Source organism: Trachemys scripta, chromosome 2 (genome assembly GCF_013100865.1).
Source record: "Trachemys scripta elegans isolate TJP31775 chromosome 2, CAS_Tse_1.0, whole genome shotgun sequence".
NCBI lineage: Eukaryota > Metazoa > Chordata > Testudines > Emydidae > Trachemys > Trachemys scripta.
In genome coordinates, this window is record NC_048299.1 from 85360790 (window position 1) to 85376121 (window position 15332).

General features: G+C 40.8%; 1 protein-coding gene across 5 annotated transcripts; it reads left to right on the forward strand.

The window, feature by feature from the left end:
• Positions 1-26: 26 nt before the first annotated feature.
• LOC117872549 lies at positions 27-11316 on the forward strand. Of its 5 annotated transcripts, XM_034761147.1 has the most exons (7): positions 27-1777; positions 2001-2081; positions 2777-2932; positions 4818-6749; positions 8800-8925; positions 9596-9721; positions 10985-11316. In XM_034761147.1, the coding sequence occupies exons 3-7, from the start codon at positions 2785-2787 to the stop codon at positions 11020-11022; spliced, it is 2370 nt and encodes a 789-aa protein (XP_034617038.1). In that variant the 5' UTR covers positions 27-1777; positions 2001-2081; positions 2777-2784; the 3' UTR covers positions 11023-11316. The 5 variants fall into 5 exon arrangements, with proteins under 5 accessions (XP_034617038.1, XP_034617037.1, XP_034617040.1 ...); XM_034761146.1 differs by having other exon boundaries at positions 27-2081; XM_034761149.1 differs by lacking the exon at positions 2001-2081.
• Positions 11317-15332: the final 4016 nt, after the last annotated feature.

Consider the following 15332-nt stretch of genomic DNA (forward strand, 5'->3'; position numbering starts at 1 on the left):
CGAGAAGGGACGAGTGCGCCTGCGCTCAAATCAAACCGGCGGGCGGAGAGAGCGAAGGGCGCCCCCTGCCGGCACACAGCGCTCACTGTAGCCCTGTAGCGAGCGCCTGACGCTGAGGTTCCCGCCTGGCAGCCTCCAGGCTCCCCATCTTCCAGCCCAGCCTGGGGGTGTCTGGCTGCGCCGCCTCAGCGCCGCTCCTACCTCCCCTGGCTTGTCTGGCGCGGTCACATGATGCGCAGCGGGAAGGCGGGAACCTGCATGGGGAGCAAGGGAGTGATAGCTGGGGTGGCCTGGAGAGAAGAGGAAAGTCCCCTACAGTGATGGCCCAAGCATGAAAAGATCATGAGCTGGGCTTTAAAACCATCCGATTTTTCAAAATAATAAATGTTCGGTGCTCTGTGTCTGCCCTCTGGGGTTTGAGCCTTCAGGCCTCGCATTTTCCAGCTTTCCTTTCTACTCAGAGGAGACCCAGCAATTAATTTACTTTGGAAAAAGAAATGGAAGCTGAGAGTCTTGCATGATCACACGACTCCAGGAGTTGGGGCTTAAAAAAATATCCTGAGACTTGTGATCAAAACAGCTGGAAACACTGCAACTAAGAGAGAGAGCAATCCAATGGGGAGGTGTGAGAGTGAAATCATAGCTCCTGCCCATACAAAGCTCTTTTCATGACTGGGGCCTCTATAGGGGAAACAGCTGACCACCATAGCGTGAGAAGACAAGTGAAAAAATTAGGGAGAAAGTTCCCTACTTAGATATAGGCTTTGTCTACACTGGAACCTGAACAATTTTGTCGTTCAGAGGTGTGGAAACTCCCCCTCCCCGCGAACAACAAAAGTTTTGCTGTCGAAAAGGGCTGGTGTGAACAGTGCTTTGTTGGCAGGAGAGCTCTCCTGCCGACAAAGCTACTGCCTGTCTTTGGGGGTGCATGTTTTTTGTTGGCAGGAGAGCTCTCTCCTGCTGACAAACAGTGGCTACACTGTGTGCCTTTTAGCAGCACTACTGTGTCACCAAAAGGTGCGTAGTGTAGACATAGCCATAGAGATTCCAATTCATCCACATCTCTCTCTCTCTCTTCCCATGTGAGTTAATCTCTCCATCCTCACATCATGCTTCTCTTTTTCCTCTCACTGTCCCTGCCAAGAATGATAGGTGCTCTGTGATTCATTGAGATGTCTCAATGAAGTGACAGTTAGAATCCCCACATTTTTTAAAGACCCATGGCTGGATTGGGATCCCAATCATTTTTCTATCATTCATTTTCATACATTTCAAGAGTTGGAGTATATTTTGTTGGAGCAGACACACCTCCTTGCTTAAGCAGGTGGGATGTGAATTTCAGCTGTCTAATTCTCTGTGTTGACATATAAAATCATTAGTCTCCTACTTTTGTTAGTATTAACAGTGACCAATAAAATCAATAAATAAAATTTGACAAACTTTTTTAATGCTTTCTGAGGATTTTTTTCACAAAATATTCTGTTTTGAACTGCAACTTTAAGTTCAGGACTGATCATATTTTGTTTTTGCCTGCGATCTACATGAGTTAGGTCACAATTCTTACACAGATTGAAAATAAAATGCATGGACGTGTTTGCAGGATTGGGGTACCCGTTCCTGGAATCTTCTGCCTGGGTGTTGGAACACTTGCCGCTCTTCCTGCTCCCTCCATTGGCTACCACTCCCATTGATTGATGGAAAAGGTCCCTGGATCACTGTTAAATGAGCCGCAGGTGGAGAAGGGAGTGGAAAGTGGTAGTTCTGTTCCATAAACAAGGTGAGGTGAAGGCGTGGCTAGTCTCTTGCTGGGCTGTAAGCAGCAGCATGGACCTTAGTTTTGGGAGGACTTTGATGGGGGAGGAATAGCTTACCTTTGTAGGGCTTGCTTTCTTCAAAGGTCAAACTAGCCTTTTGGGTGTCTGATCTAGAAGAATGGGTGCAGTAAGAAGAGCATGTAGGTTCATGGTGGCTAGTTAATCTGTGTTGAAACTGTGTTCTAGATGGAATCTGAAGGAAAGAGGACTGTCCCCTGAGTGCTTTTCTTTCTCCTGAGGAGTGAGCTGTGTACCAATCCGTAACAGGTCGTTGGTTCAACTTTTGTCATTTACTTTTATGAAGTCTTTAACTCATCAAAATGTCTGCCTCACTTCATATCAGCTAGTGCCAACTGTTTTACTTTCTAACCCCTCTTTTACCGCTTTGTAAGTTAATTGTGGACAGCAAGGTGCTTCTTGTGCAGGTTGTTTCAGAGGGGCTTGGTGGTATACAGTTTATAAAAAGGTTTAACTCTGCTCATCTAGAAAAGAGAAAAATTCTGTTGTGGTTTTGTTTTGGTTTAAAAAAAAAAAAAACACCCAAGAATTTAGAGAAGAATGGATGAAGTTGGTGGGTTTTTTGTTTGTTGGTTTGTTTTTTTGTTATATGCTCATAAGTGGTGACAAAAAGCAAGACAGTCTTTATGCACATGTGGCTGCCTAGTGAGACAAATGACAGCTGAGTGCCAAACTTCTTGGCTTGGTAGAAAAATCAGGTTTACTATCTCTAGATATTACCGTGGACTTCATATCTTCTCTCCTAATGGGGGCAGAAATGAACGGGAGTGAAAATTTTCAAGATGGAGTCAGTTGCATGGGTGTGGGAGAATATTTTATTTTTTTAACTTGAATGCTTTTTAGTCTGTTCATCCCTGCAATACTATGACTTGTTTAGAAATGTGATCTGTCCTCTCCCTGGGTAGTTTTAAAATGGCAAATCCTGATAACTTTTTGTCTTTCAGCTTAAAAAATGAACACTGCTCCAGCTTCAGAAAATGGACCATATTCTACAAACCACACAAGACCCTTTTTTTATGCGCAGCCAACAGCACAACAACCTTTCCCAAATCCATGGTACCTTAGTCATCTATATAATCCATACTGTGTACCTGCCCCAGGTAAGGCAAAATACAGCCATCTGAGGAAAACGTGCTTTTTGAATTACTACCTGAGTGAAGGAAATGCAAACTTTATATTAAAGCTCCTTTTAGCTGTTGTGTAACTTTTGTATTTCCCCAAGATCATGAAGCCGAGAATTAGTGTATAAACTGAAGGAATCTCTCTTAAAATGTGCTCTCCTTGTCTATTTGTTCAGCTATATTGTAAACTGGTGTTTGGTGTCTGTTTCATGAGTGGGGCAACACCAACTGAACTGGACAAGAAGAGTAAGTTTTTAGGAAGAGTTTGGAAACAGAAGCGGGCAGTTTCAGCAACTGGCAACAATAGGAAAGCACATGTATAAAGGGGATCACTACTATATCCTTTGCCTATGAGGAATGTTGAGTAAAATCAGTTTGGCTAACTTCAGTCAAGGCAGAAACCTTGACATAACTCAGTGCTGAACTGTAAGATAGTGCTGGTTTTGACACCTTAACAGATATAGAATGAGTACCCTTGTGTGGTAAGTGCCTGTTCATATTTACTGTTTGTGGAGAATGGGCATTGATGAACAGACTGACTTGCCCGAGGCTCTACAGGAAGAGTGTGGCAGAGCTGAAATAGAAACTATCAGTCAACTTCCAGTTTCATGTTTGGGACACTTCTCTCATTGTGGTGCCTGTTAAAAGGTTCCATGCCAAAGCCTGCATTGTCAGGGATATTAAGTGGAGGAAAATGTCACTTGAGCATTGTCTGGCAGTGGCTACAAAGTTTTTTAGCTAAAAACTAAACTACTGCTTTGACATCATATCAGAAGTATGACACCATAATGCACATTCTCCCTAATAGGCGCGGGGACTACTGTGGTGGGGTTGCTGCTGGAACAACTTCGGGTTCAAGAGAAACTGCAAATGCTTCATTGAATTGTACAGCAAAATCCTCCAAACTCCCACTGCCTTAAGGCAATGAACGAGCGGGGCGGGGGACTATATGGAGGTTTCTAAAAATTGAGTGGGATTTTTTTAAATATCCCATGTACTGTAATAGCAGGGCAAAGGCAGAGTTGAGAACGTTATGCCTGAAGCATTAACTAAATGCACAAGGCAAGTAAAGCTATTTCAACCTTGTTTCTAGCAATATAAATTCTAGCAAGTATAAATCTGACTCCATAATAGGCTTTCAATTGCTTTTTTTATTGGTATTGATGGCTTTCTGATTAGTCTTGGCTAATATGAGACTGCATAGTATCAGAGGGGTAGCCGTGTTAGTCTGGATCTGTAAAAAGCGACAGAGTCCTGTGGCACCTTATAGACTAACAGACATATTGGAGCATAAGCTTTCGTGGGTGAATATTTATGCTTGTGCTCCAATATGTCTGTTAGTCTATAAGGTGCCACAGGACTCTTTATGAGGCTGCATAGTTTCAAGTAGAAACTTCTAGTGAACATCAGATGATCTTATTAAAATGCTCATAACACACCTTAAGAGTACATACTATTGCTCAATAAGTGCTTGCCAATGCATATAATTAATTGAATTTCTAACTGTAGTTAGAGCTGTTCTTTAAAAGGCATTCTAATAGACAATAACTTAATAGATAAAAGCTCCAGCAGTTTGCATGGCAAATTAAAGCTCATGCTTCAGGAATTAGGAAGAAATGTAACCTATAGGCATATTACCCTGTAATTGCCAACCTATGGAGTTCTTGCACTCTCCTCTTAAGTATTTGGTACTAGACAATGTTGGAGGTGGGATATTTAACTAGATAGCCCACTGGTATGAGCTAGCATGGAAGTTCCTATGTACCTAATGGATTCTGATGACTTTCAGCTTTTATTTCAGAAGATAGTGCAGTTTATATAGACAAATGCATATCTCTCTCCTTTCCCTCTTCAATATCTCCAGGTTTCAGAAGTGGAAATCCATATTTTCCATTTTATTCTGTTGCACTACATGAGTACCCTGGATATCTTGTTCCACAACATCCCATGCACACAAGAGTTAACAGAAGACCTTATTTTAATGTTCCCCCACCCTCTCCTCTGTTTTATCATGCAACAAGGTTTAGACATTATAGTGGCCCTGGGAAAAGAACAGTGACTAAAGAAACACAGACTGATCCTAGACAGCCTGAAAACAAACCAAAAAAGCATCAGGATCTCCGTACAGAAACTAAAGGCTGTGAAGCAGGAAATATAGGCTGTGTTTCTTCTGGTATGGGTACAGAAACTGAAACTACTTCAGTGAAACAAGATTCATCTGGATCTTCTCTTGTGCCAGAAAGAGACTTTCAAAATAAGGGGTCTTCCAGCTCTTCACAGTATAGAAACATTCCTTCAGGAAGCTATGCTTTTGAGAAAGAAGAGGTCCGAATAGAGTATGGAAATGGCTCGCCTGCAATTCAGCTATGGAAGTCCTTTAAGGAAACTATTCCTTTGTATGATGTGGCAAGTGGTAAACCAGTCCCAGAGAATATCGTGCAACGTGACTTGTTTTCTGTTAGCTCTTGTGAAGGGGTAATATATAGCCCTCGTGAAGGGGAGGAATTGGTGTCATGCGCTTCTTATTCAGATGAACGAAAAACTGCTCTTTCTTTGAAGCAGAGTGGTGAAGATGGACAGGAAAAAGAGGTTCAAAATAATGAAGTAAAACTAGGTGCAGAAAAGCTGGGAAATGCAAGCCAAAGGGCAAAATCTCCTCTAGGTGAAGCCAGGGCAATGCAAATTGCTGAGATAGCCAGAACTGTTCGTAATGATCAGCTAGTGGCAAGGCAGGACACATTGTTTAAAAAATCTAGTTTGAAAAGATCTGCTGCTTCAAAAACTTCTGAAGAGGAGTCCAACCTTGATCAGCAAGCAGGATTATTTCCATCCAGTACGGAAATAACACATGACTCAAGTCCACTGCAGAAAAAGCTAAATCAGAGCCACAGTCCAACCAACGTAAGTCAGATAACGGATAAAAGCTTATGGTGTGAAGAATCCGTGGAGAAGTATGTTCCTTCTAACAGCTGGCTAGCTTGCGTGGATGACATGGACGCTAACTACAACTATAATATGTGTTTGCCACAAAGGAAATGTCAAAGTGTACTCAGTCTGTCTTCTGATGAAATGTCGTCTTCTAAAGATGAAGGATCATCGACTGATGATGTACCAGTGTCTTATTTTGTCCCTGATTATGTGCTTCAGAAGAGCATGTACGCTTTCCAAAAAAGTACAGAGGGCTCAGAGAAAGAGAAAATTAGAAGTGGTGGCTCCCTTAATGAAGATGAAGTGGTAGGAAGGAAGCAGACCAATGTTGTCAATAGCCAGAACTTCAAAAGCTGTTCAAAAGTGAAGATTAAAAAGATGGCCAGCAGAGGTAGAAAGATTGGGGTCCTCCCTAGAACTTCTGGTCAGAAAAAAATCTACTCCCTAAAGAAAAAAGCTGCTAAGAGTTTGTCTCTGTCAGAGGCTGAAGACTCTGAAGAATACTTTGTGGCAGAGGAAAAGGGTGACAACGAGGATGAAGATGATGAAGTTGAATATTTCTTTCAAGAAGCCACTCCATATGGACACTTCATCTCCGGTAAAGGCAGTTTCTACAGACCGATTGGCCAGAGGGTGCTTTGGAAACCACCTAAAAATGCCATACCAGCTCACTTGATTAGCTGGCCTGCTCGGGAGAAAATAAAAACAAAGAGTGGGTTCTGTGAACGCACTGGTCTGGCTCCTAAGTCAAGTGAGAAGGAACAGGATGAGGTTGTGTACAGTGATTATGGGTACTATGGAAAAAAGAGGCTTACAGCAAAACAAGAGGGATCTGACCATAAGAGAACTTCACAGAAGTCTTCAAGAGGTGAGTTAATATGACTGGGATAAAAGTGCTGTGGGATCATAATTCGGAATACTTTGCAGCATGTGTTAACTCTCTCTAATTCCAAGTGCTAGCTGTATTCCCTAAAACTGTGAAGGCTAAGAAAGAGAGAATACAGTAGCTTTCCTAAGTGACTCTTAAAGAATTGTAGCACTTCTTCTGGTCTTTAGTTAAAGAACTATAGTGAACCTACTACAACAAAAGGAAGTCTTTTTTTTCCACACAACGCACAGTCAGTCTGTGGAATTCTTTGCCAGAGGATGTTCTGAAGGCCAAGACTATAACAGGGTTCAAAAAAGAACTAGATAAGTTCATGGAGGATACACCCATAAATGGGTATTCGCCAGGATGGGCAGGGATGGTGTCCCAAGCCCAGTGGTGGGCAACCTGCTGGCTGCACACGACCCATCAGGGTAATCCACTGGTGCGCTGCCAGACAGTTTACATTTTCATGGCCGCCTGCAGCTCCCAGTGGCCACATTTTGCCATTCCCGGCCAATGAGAGCTGTGGGCGGCCATACAAATTTAAACAAACAGTCTGGTGGCCTGCCAGCGGATTACCCTGACGGGCCATGTGCAGCCTGCAGGCCGCAGGTTGCTCACCACTGCCCTAGCCTCTGTTTGCCAGAAGCTGGGAATGGGCGACAAGGGATGGATCGTTTGATGACTAACTGTTCTGTTTGTTCCCTCTGGGCCTTGGCATTGGCTACTGTCAGAATACAGGATACTGGGTTAGATGGACCTTTGGTCTGACCCAGTGTGGCCACTCTTGTTCTATTTTTGCCTTGTGCATAGCCAGCAAACTTTTGACTAAGGCTAAATTTGAAGTCTTTAATATTAGTAGACGAGGTAGAACTTTTTTTACCCAAGGTTGAGCTTCAAGTGATGTCAGCTAGTAAACAACTTACACTGTGGATTGATCCTCATTTAATCTTTTTGACTTGGATAATACACTTGTTCATTTATTTAACAAGTTAAATTTATTGGAAGTCACTCTTGTTTGCCACTGTCAAATGACATCTGGGCAATATAATCTCTTAAATTGGTGTAAACACTGGCTACTATACCATACCCCCATGTTACAAAATAGGCTCAGCTACGGTGGTGGAACTACCTTATAAACTGATGATGCTAGCTGATATAAACATGTTTCCTGTATCTATAGTAGGGGAGTAGAGGCCACTCAAGTCAGTTTGCTGCCCCTCAAACTTGGCCCAACTATTCCTCTGTGATGACTATAGTTGAGGAGTGGAGAATCCAGGCCAGATTTGAGTGAGTGGTGTTGTAACTTGGCACGTGGGTTTATAATGCAACTCAGGTTTGGCCCAGTCACCCCCTCTGTTATGACAGAGGAGTGGCTGGGCCAAGTCTGCTGCCCTCAGCAGTTGCTTAGCTTGCTTAAAACTAGAGGAACCTCTGCAGGAGAACCAAAATATTGAAACTTCAGATAAACTACTGCTTCCTTTTAATCTAACTTGTTGAAGACAACTAAACAGTTCTAGCACAATTTAAAGTTTTGCTAAACTCCTCTTGGCCTGGGAGAGAATATTTCCTTTAGTTAGAAACAAAGACAAGCAAAGTCAACTTCAGATAACTGAGTTCCTGTGACACTAACTAGCTAGTGATCAGTCTATTAATTACAGTAATTCTGCTCTCGCTTTCTTCAAAAGCACTGCCATAAATTGCCATGATATACTGATATATAATCAAGCAGTAATTGGTTCCATGTGAGGTTTTGCAGCCCTTTCACAATATCTATCAAATTTGGTAATACATAAAGGTACAACATGATAAACATGCATATTGAGTCTAATGAACAACATTTAAAAAAAAACATAAACCGGGGCCCAGCTGCCAGTGATTGGTATCCATATAAATATTAGATTTAAAAAAAAATCTTCAAATATTGGCCTCGGTGGACTACACATTTTGCCTCTGTATTGTAGGTCAGCTGTAACAAGTCAGTATGGTAATGTTGCTTACAGTAGATGCTTATTGATATTATTCCAATGTCTTACTATGTTTTAATTAGTAAGGTTACTAAAGGAAAACATGGGGCTGACAGCTGATGAGTACTGGATTAGAAGTGGTGCTAAACCCAAGTTTGCCAGCTTGATATGTGGTAGCCTATCATCCCCAACCAAAAGCAAAGAACAAGGTACAGCTGATTTCTTGTCACACCTCAGATCCTCTTCCCTTAAATGTTCAAAGAAACTGTTTTCAGCAGAATACTTTGCCATTTTGGTGGGATATTTAACCTATTGCTTTGAAGAAAATACATGTTGGTTGTGGTCTTGCTACTCCATGATGTGGCTCAGATAATCTATAAATCTAGTTGCTCTGCAGGGGAGGGAGTCTGCATATATAGAGAGTTGGGGTGGTTATGGTGGACAAAACTTTTATTTTAAAGCTACAGCAGTATATCTTAATGTGGCAAGAAATGATGCCTTGTATCAATGCAGTCTTTACTAGGACAATGTATTGCTACATAGTTAAGATACTTGAACCCTGTCCTAGCTAGGGACATAACTCTTCTGTGCACCCTCAGCAGCAGTTCATTACTCTCTTGACAAGTGAATTCTACAGCTAAACCTCATGTTAGCACCTATGCAGGCACTGCTTTTAGAAAATGTTGGTTATAGCTGTTGATCCACACTAATTGTATAGAGTGGCAGAACAGTGTGTGGGGAAGAGAAAATCCTTGCTTCAGGAAAGAGCGTACAAGTTATTAAATACTATAAACTTAAGTGAGAGCCTGTCTTAAGTAAAAGCTAAATATTCTGAATTGTTTGAAAAAGTAATAATGCTACTTTTATTTGATCATTCAGGTAATCTGCTTTTGGATAAACCAAAAAGGAAAAGGATAGGCAAACCCCCTTACAAACGTAGAGACACAAGATGTGAGGCAGAAGACATTGAAGTATGGGAAATGCCTAAACCCAGTGCACACAAAGGTTAGCATACTATTGTATGCCATGAACACTAGATATGTTCTAGCAGTAACTGTAAGTTTACTGCTGTGGCTTTTTTTTTTTTTTTTCCTTTCCCCTCTTGGATTATCTACATTCCAAACATGAGTACCTTTTTAGATACGCCTTTACTTCTTGGTCATAAAAGAACTTTTTGACCCCGTCACTCTCTACTACGAAGCAGCTTTCTGTCCTTAAACTATAGGCTTCCAAATTTTTATTTTAAAAAACAATGGTTGGCATTTCATATCACACTAATGGTACTATAGTTTGTTTTTTAATGCCCTGTTAGCTCTGGAGCAGGGACTTTTATTGTTAAAGACAAAATAGAGATATAACAAACTCAAGTGATTGAACAATTAAGTTGGCACATGTCTTAATTCCAAGGTCTTTAATCTTATACTAATTAATATGTTCTAATGTGACTTTATGAAAGCATTGTGAGTTAAGAGTAGAGGTCCATGGTTATTAGAAGCTAGCTCAAAGAGGTGAGGCTCTCTTATAGGACATTTGATGAGGGAGAGCATAATTGCTTGACCAAATGGAGGAAGAAGACTGTTCATGTGTAGGGAATACTATGAAGGGAAAAACTCTTTCCCACCTGAAACTGGTTTTCCACAATAAACCCTCCTAACATGAACAGCATAAACCAATGGTGTGTTTGAATCTGTCTGCAGTCTGTAACAGTAGCTCAGAGGAGCAAGTGCCCGACTAATCAAAATCATTGTGGTCCCAAAGCCCAACTATGACTTAAGATGTGCACAGTGATGACATTTCACTCCTGATCCTTTTTAGGAGGAGTATTCAGTCAGCTTGTACATTCCAAACTGCCTCCTGTATTTCCCTGCTAATGCCAAAAATGGCCCATGTTTCCAGCCTGCCGCCTTCAGTTTCTACAATGCATTTATGTATTCCTGATAGTCCTGCACCAAAACTAAGGAACAAAATAAGAGAACTTAATATCAAACCAATAATGCAAGGAATTTTATACTAACTGGTTCAACAAACCATCTTTAAAATAATCAATTTCTAATCTTCTGTACTAGTGTTATACAATCCAGAATCTGTGCTGCAGAACCGAGGTCTGCAGAGCTGGTGGGACTTCAGTATGTCTCAAACTCCTAGTTTACTTCCTGCAATAGTATAGCTCGCTTGCTAGTTGCCTATTTTAAAGGAAGACTTTACAACAAGCATCAGTGAAGGGAAAGTGCATATGTTAAAAACTAAATCTCTCAATTTTTCTCTTAGGGTGTGGATCAAAGAGGTCTCTCTACAAAAGAAGATAATCTGACTATTGCAAATGCAAGGGAAAATCTGATTATTACAAATGCTGGGGGAAGAACACAAACATACTGAGGTTGCATGTCTCTTAATCTTTAAAATGAGTCCATAAGTAACTTTTTTTTTCTGTATAAATCTTTCTAAGCTACTATGCACAGTTAAAGGGTAAGAAGTAACACTGTAAAGAGTTGGAGTACACCATATAAAATATTAAATGAAAGGAACACTTGAAATAAAGCACTCTAAATTGTAAATAAGTACTCACTTATTGCTTAAAAGCAATAAAGTTAACAGAATTGCACTGATGTGTGGGTTTTTTTTCCTGACTACTGTACTGAAGCAGAAGTCTAATGTAGGGATGGTTTGTCTGTACTAGTAAACACCTAAGCAACTGGACTTACTTTCCTACCTTCCTACCATATTGTTCTAAACTCTGTGCTAACTTCAAAGCTTGTTTTTTATAACCCCAACTTCAGTGCTTCTTTTCAGAGGTCAAGACTTCAGGAAACTAAATTTCTCTGTCTTCAGAGAATAGAACAGTGGGGATGATTGTCAGAGTGTCCGGAGTGTCTTTCAGGAGTCCAGCCATGACTTGCCCTGAGGTCCCCTCTCCTGTAGGAAAACTAGGTCTAGGATAGTTGAAAGATTAATCCTCAGTGGAGAATACTAATGACAAAACAACTCTTCAGAATTCAGATTTTTTCCAGTTCCTGAACCAAAGAATTTAATATGCAGTAAAAACTCAATATCCACTTGCTGCTTTATGTAATGATAGCTTGACAGATGTGGAGACTGTAGTGCTCTATCCAGAGAGCACATATAGTTCTAACAGTTAAATGATCCCCAGCACTCTGGTTTTAAGGGACAACTTCTGCAGATGTCTTGGCGTCCCTGCTGCTGCAGCTACCGGACTCATACATCCAATACATTTAACTCTAAATTTGGGTACACCTGACCTGAGCCTAACACCACTTTAACTCTTAAATTCTCTTATTATCCTAAAAACTACTTAATCCTGGCATGGCTGTAAAATGCCATGACACTACACATGTACTCCAAGTTAAAATACCTCTCTCTGAACTGTCTTGGTGGCAGTATGTATGGGAATAGAACAAATTACTGGGGTACTTCAAAACATCTCAGATGCTGTAGATTCTGGGAGCTGAGCAGAGACACATGGAAGAGAGATGCAGAGGGCATTTCAATTTAAATGGCTCGGAACTGTGCTAGTGTGGCTATGGGCCAAAATTGCAGTGGTTCAGAATATAAGTCCGCGTGAAATAGACCCTGCCTACACTAGATCTTCCTCTGCAGCTTTCTGAAGTGTATTTGATTCAGCTAGGTACTTAACCAGCTTGACATGTCTAAGTTAAATCACCTTGTTGACTCCATAGTGTCAGAAAATCAGTTGAACAGCCTGTTTGTACAGACTTCTCTATACTGCCATTTTAGGCAGTAGTGATTCAGATACAGGCTTATAACTATCGCTTTGTTGCATTTTACTTTTGGTGACTTCAACAGACTATGCAAGAAACCCTACACGTGTAGGACAGCTGAAGGAAAAAAATTCCCTTTTTTGGCAAAGGAGGTTCAAACAGACCCCTGAGATTCCAACACTGGATGTTTCGTTGGACAGTTTTGTTGCCTCTGACTCAAATTCTAGAAGAGAAGTGTTGCTAGCTAAATCTTCTTCTGTCAGAGGGTGGGTTAGGTATAATCACCAAATCTTATGCCAATGGTGGCTTGGCATGTCAAATTTTAATTCTGCATTTTTCACATTCGGAGTGTAGAATTCTATTTATGTTTGGTGTTATATAATTTCTCCCACTTCAACGTTGATTTAAGAATTTTGTTCTTAGCTTCTGGGTGGAAAAGATCAAATTACAGCTGTTTCCATTAAATGAAGAGAATGTAAGAACCACTTACAAAAATACTCTGTGTGCTAACTATGGATCTGCTAAGGAAAGACAGGTGTAGTGCAAGACACAAACTTCTTCCACAGCACATATTCCCTGTAGCTGGTTTGTTGTGCTAGTTGGCTATTAATCAATGACTTTGGAATGTCAAAGTCATCTCTGACCTCTCACTTTTAAGTAGCTTGTTATTCTCAGACCTTGTCAGTGCATACAGAACATAGATCTCCCTGCTCCAAACACCTTTGTCTTCTCTAGAGCTCTGGTAGTGCCACAACAGTTCAGGAGGAAAAAATATTTAACTAGATAATCAGACCCAAGAAGTTTACTAGGATAACTCATAGCTCTATGAGCTGGTAGACTTGTTATAGCTACACCCCTCTTGATTTGTATAGTCATGTGAATGTTTCATAATTCTAGCACTCATAAGTAACATGATAAACCAGAATCTACATGCACTGGAGGCAAGAAACTTGTTAAAAGCTTCAGTCTCTGAAGTAAATAATTACCAAGATGTCAAGTGCCTTAAATAAGTAAATGGTTAATCAGAGGTAGATGCCTATTGCTCAATTTAACACTTTAGGGAACAGCTCAATTGTGGTGTGTGTGGTGTTTTGCTTTTCTTCTCCTCCTGAGGCTAGAAAGGACCATTAGTTATCTATTCTGACCTGCATCCCAAACCATAGCACTTAATTCAGGAATTCCTGCCTTTTGCCCAACTTGTGACTGAATAGACATCCCATTTTGATTTTTAAAACTCTAAAATTTACTACATATCTTGCCAATTATAATATAAAGTGTGTGTATATATTTGTGTGTATGTATAATATATTATTTATATATATATATAATATCTACTTATGCTGTTTTCAGTTTGAATTTGCATGACTTAATTTTTCAGCCATTAGATTTCATGTGCTAAAGGCCTATCTAACATCATCTCCCTGTATAGGTACATAAAAACTGCACTTAAGCTCCCTCTTAACTTTGTATTCAATAAACTGATTGTGCTGCTGTAGCCTCTTGCATTGTGTTTCCTGGACAAGAATTTAGTCTTGTTGCTCTTGTAAGCCTGCTCCAAATTATCATTTTTGGAAGCATAGACACTATAGTCCAGAAAGTGGTATTAGTCATGTTGTCTACGGCAGTCTGTTTACCCTGTCAGAGTATCACACTGGAAGCTCATGTTTGGTTTATGTACAGTGGCTCCTATATCCTCTAACTGAGCCACTGTTTTTGAGAATACAGTTCCCTATCTTGTAAATACTATGTTCTCTCTTCCTATAGGTTTCAGAGGGCTAGCCGTGTTAGTCTGTGTCAGCAAAAACAATGAGGAGTTCTTGTGGCACCTTGGAGACTAAACATTTATTTTGTCATAAGCTTTCATGGGCTATAACCCACTTCATCAGATGCATGGTGTGACAAATACAGTAGGTAGGTATAAATATACAGCACATGAAAAGATGGGAGTTGCCTTACCAAGTGGGGGGTTCAATGCTAACAAGCCCAATTCAATCAGGGTGGATGTGGCCCATTCATACCAGTTGACAAGAAGGTGTGAGTATCGACAGAAGGGAAAAGTTACTTTTTTGTAGTGACCCAGCCACTCCCAGTCTTTATTCAGGCCTAAGGTGATGGTGTCAACTTTGCAAATTAATTCCAGTTTTGCAGTTTCTTGTTGAAGTCTGATTTTTGAAGGGTTTTTTTTGTTGAACTTTTAAGTCTGGCCACTTTTAAGTCTGTTACTGAGTGTCCAGGGAGATTGACGTGCTTTCCTACTGGTTTTTGAATGTTACAATTCTTCATGTCTGATTTGTGTCCATTTATTCTTTTGCATAGAAACTGTCCAGTTTGGCCAATGTACATGGCAGAGGGGCATTGCTGGCACATGATGGCATATATTACAGGGGTAGATGTGCAGGTGAACGAGCCCTTGATTGTGTGGCTGATGTGGTTAGGTCCTATGATGGTGTCCCTTGAATAGAGATGCGGACAGAGTTGGCAACAAGATTTGTTGCAGGATTGGTTCCTGGGTTAGTGTTTCCGTTGTGTGGTGTGTAGTTGCTGGTGAATATTTGCTTCAGGTTGCGGGGGCTATCTCCCAAGGTCTGTGAGAGTGAGGGATTGTCACCAGGATAGGTTGTAGATCCTTGATGATGCACTGGAGAGGTTTTAGTTGGGGGGGAATGTAGGTGATGGCTAGTGGTGTTCTGTTACTTTCTTTGTTAGGCCTGTCCTGTAGTATGTGACTTCTGGGTACCCTTCTGGCTCTGTCAATCTTTTCTTCACTTCAGCAGGTGAGTATTGTAGTTTTAAGAATGCTTGATAGAGATCCTGTAGGTGTATAACCAAAAGTAATCTTCCCTCTGTTTAATATTCACCCTTTCTTACCAACTGTTGGG

What these genes read in the sequence shown, in the direction of transcription:
- LOC117872549 (XM_034761148.1), top strand. Translation starts at nt 2,785, where the DNA reads ATGAACACTGCTCCAGCTTCAGAAAATGGACCATATTCTACAAACCAC. An exon ending in ATACTGTGTACCTGCCCCAG is followed by an intron (nt 2,933 to 4,817) that starts GTAAGGCAAAAT and finishes CAATATCTCCAG; the next exon opens with GTTTCAGAAGTGGAAATCCA. An exon ending in AACCAAAAGCAAAGAACAAG is followed by an intron (nt 8,926 to 9,595) that starts GTACAGCTGATT and finishes TTGATCATTCAG; the next exon opens with GTAATCTGCTTTTGGATAAA.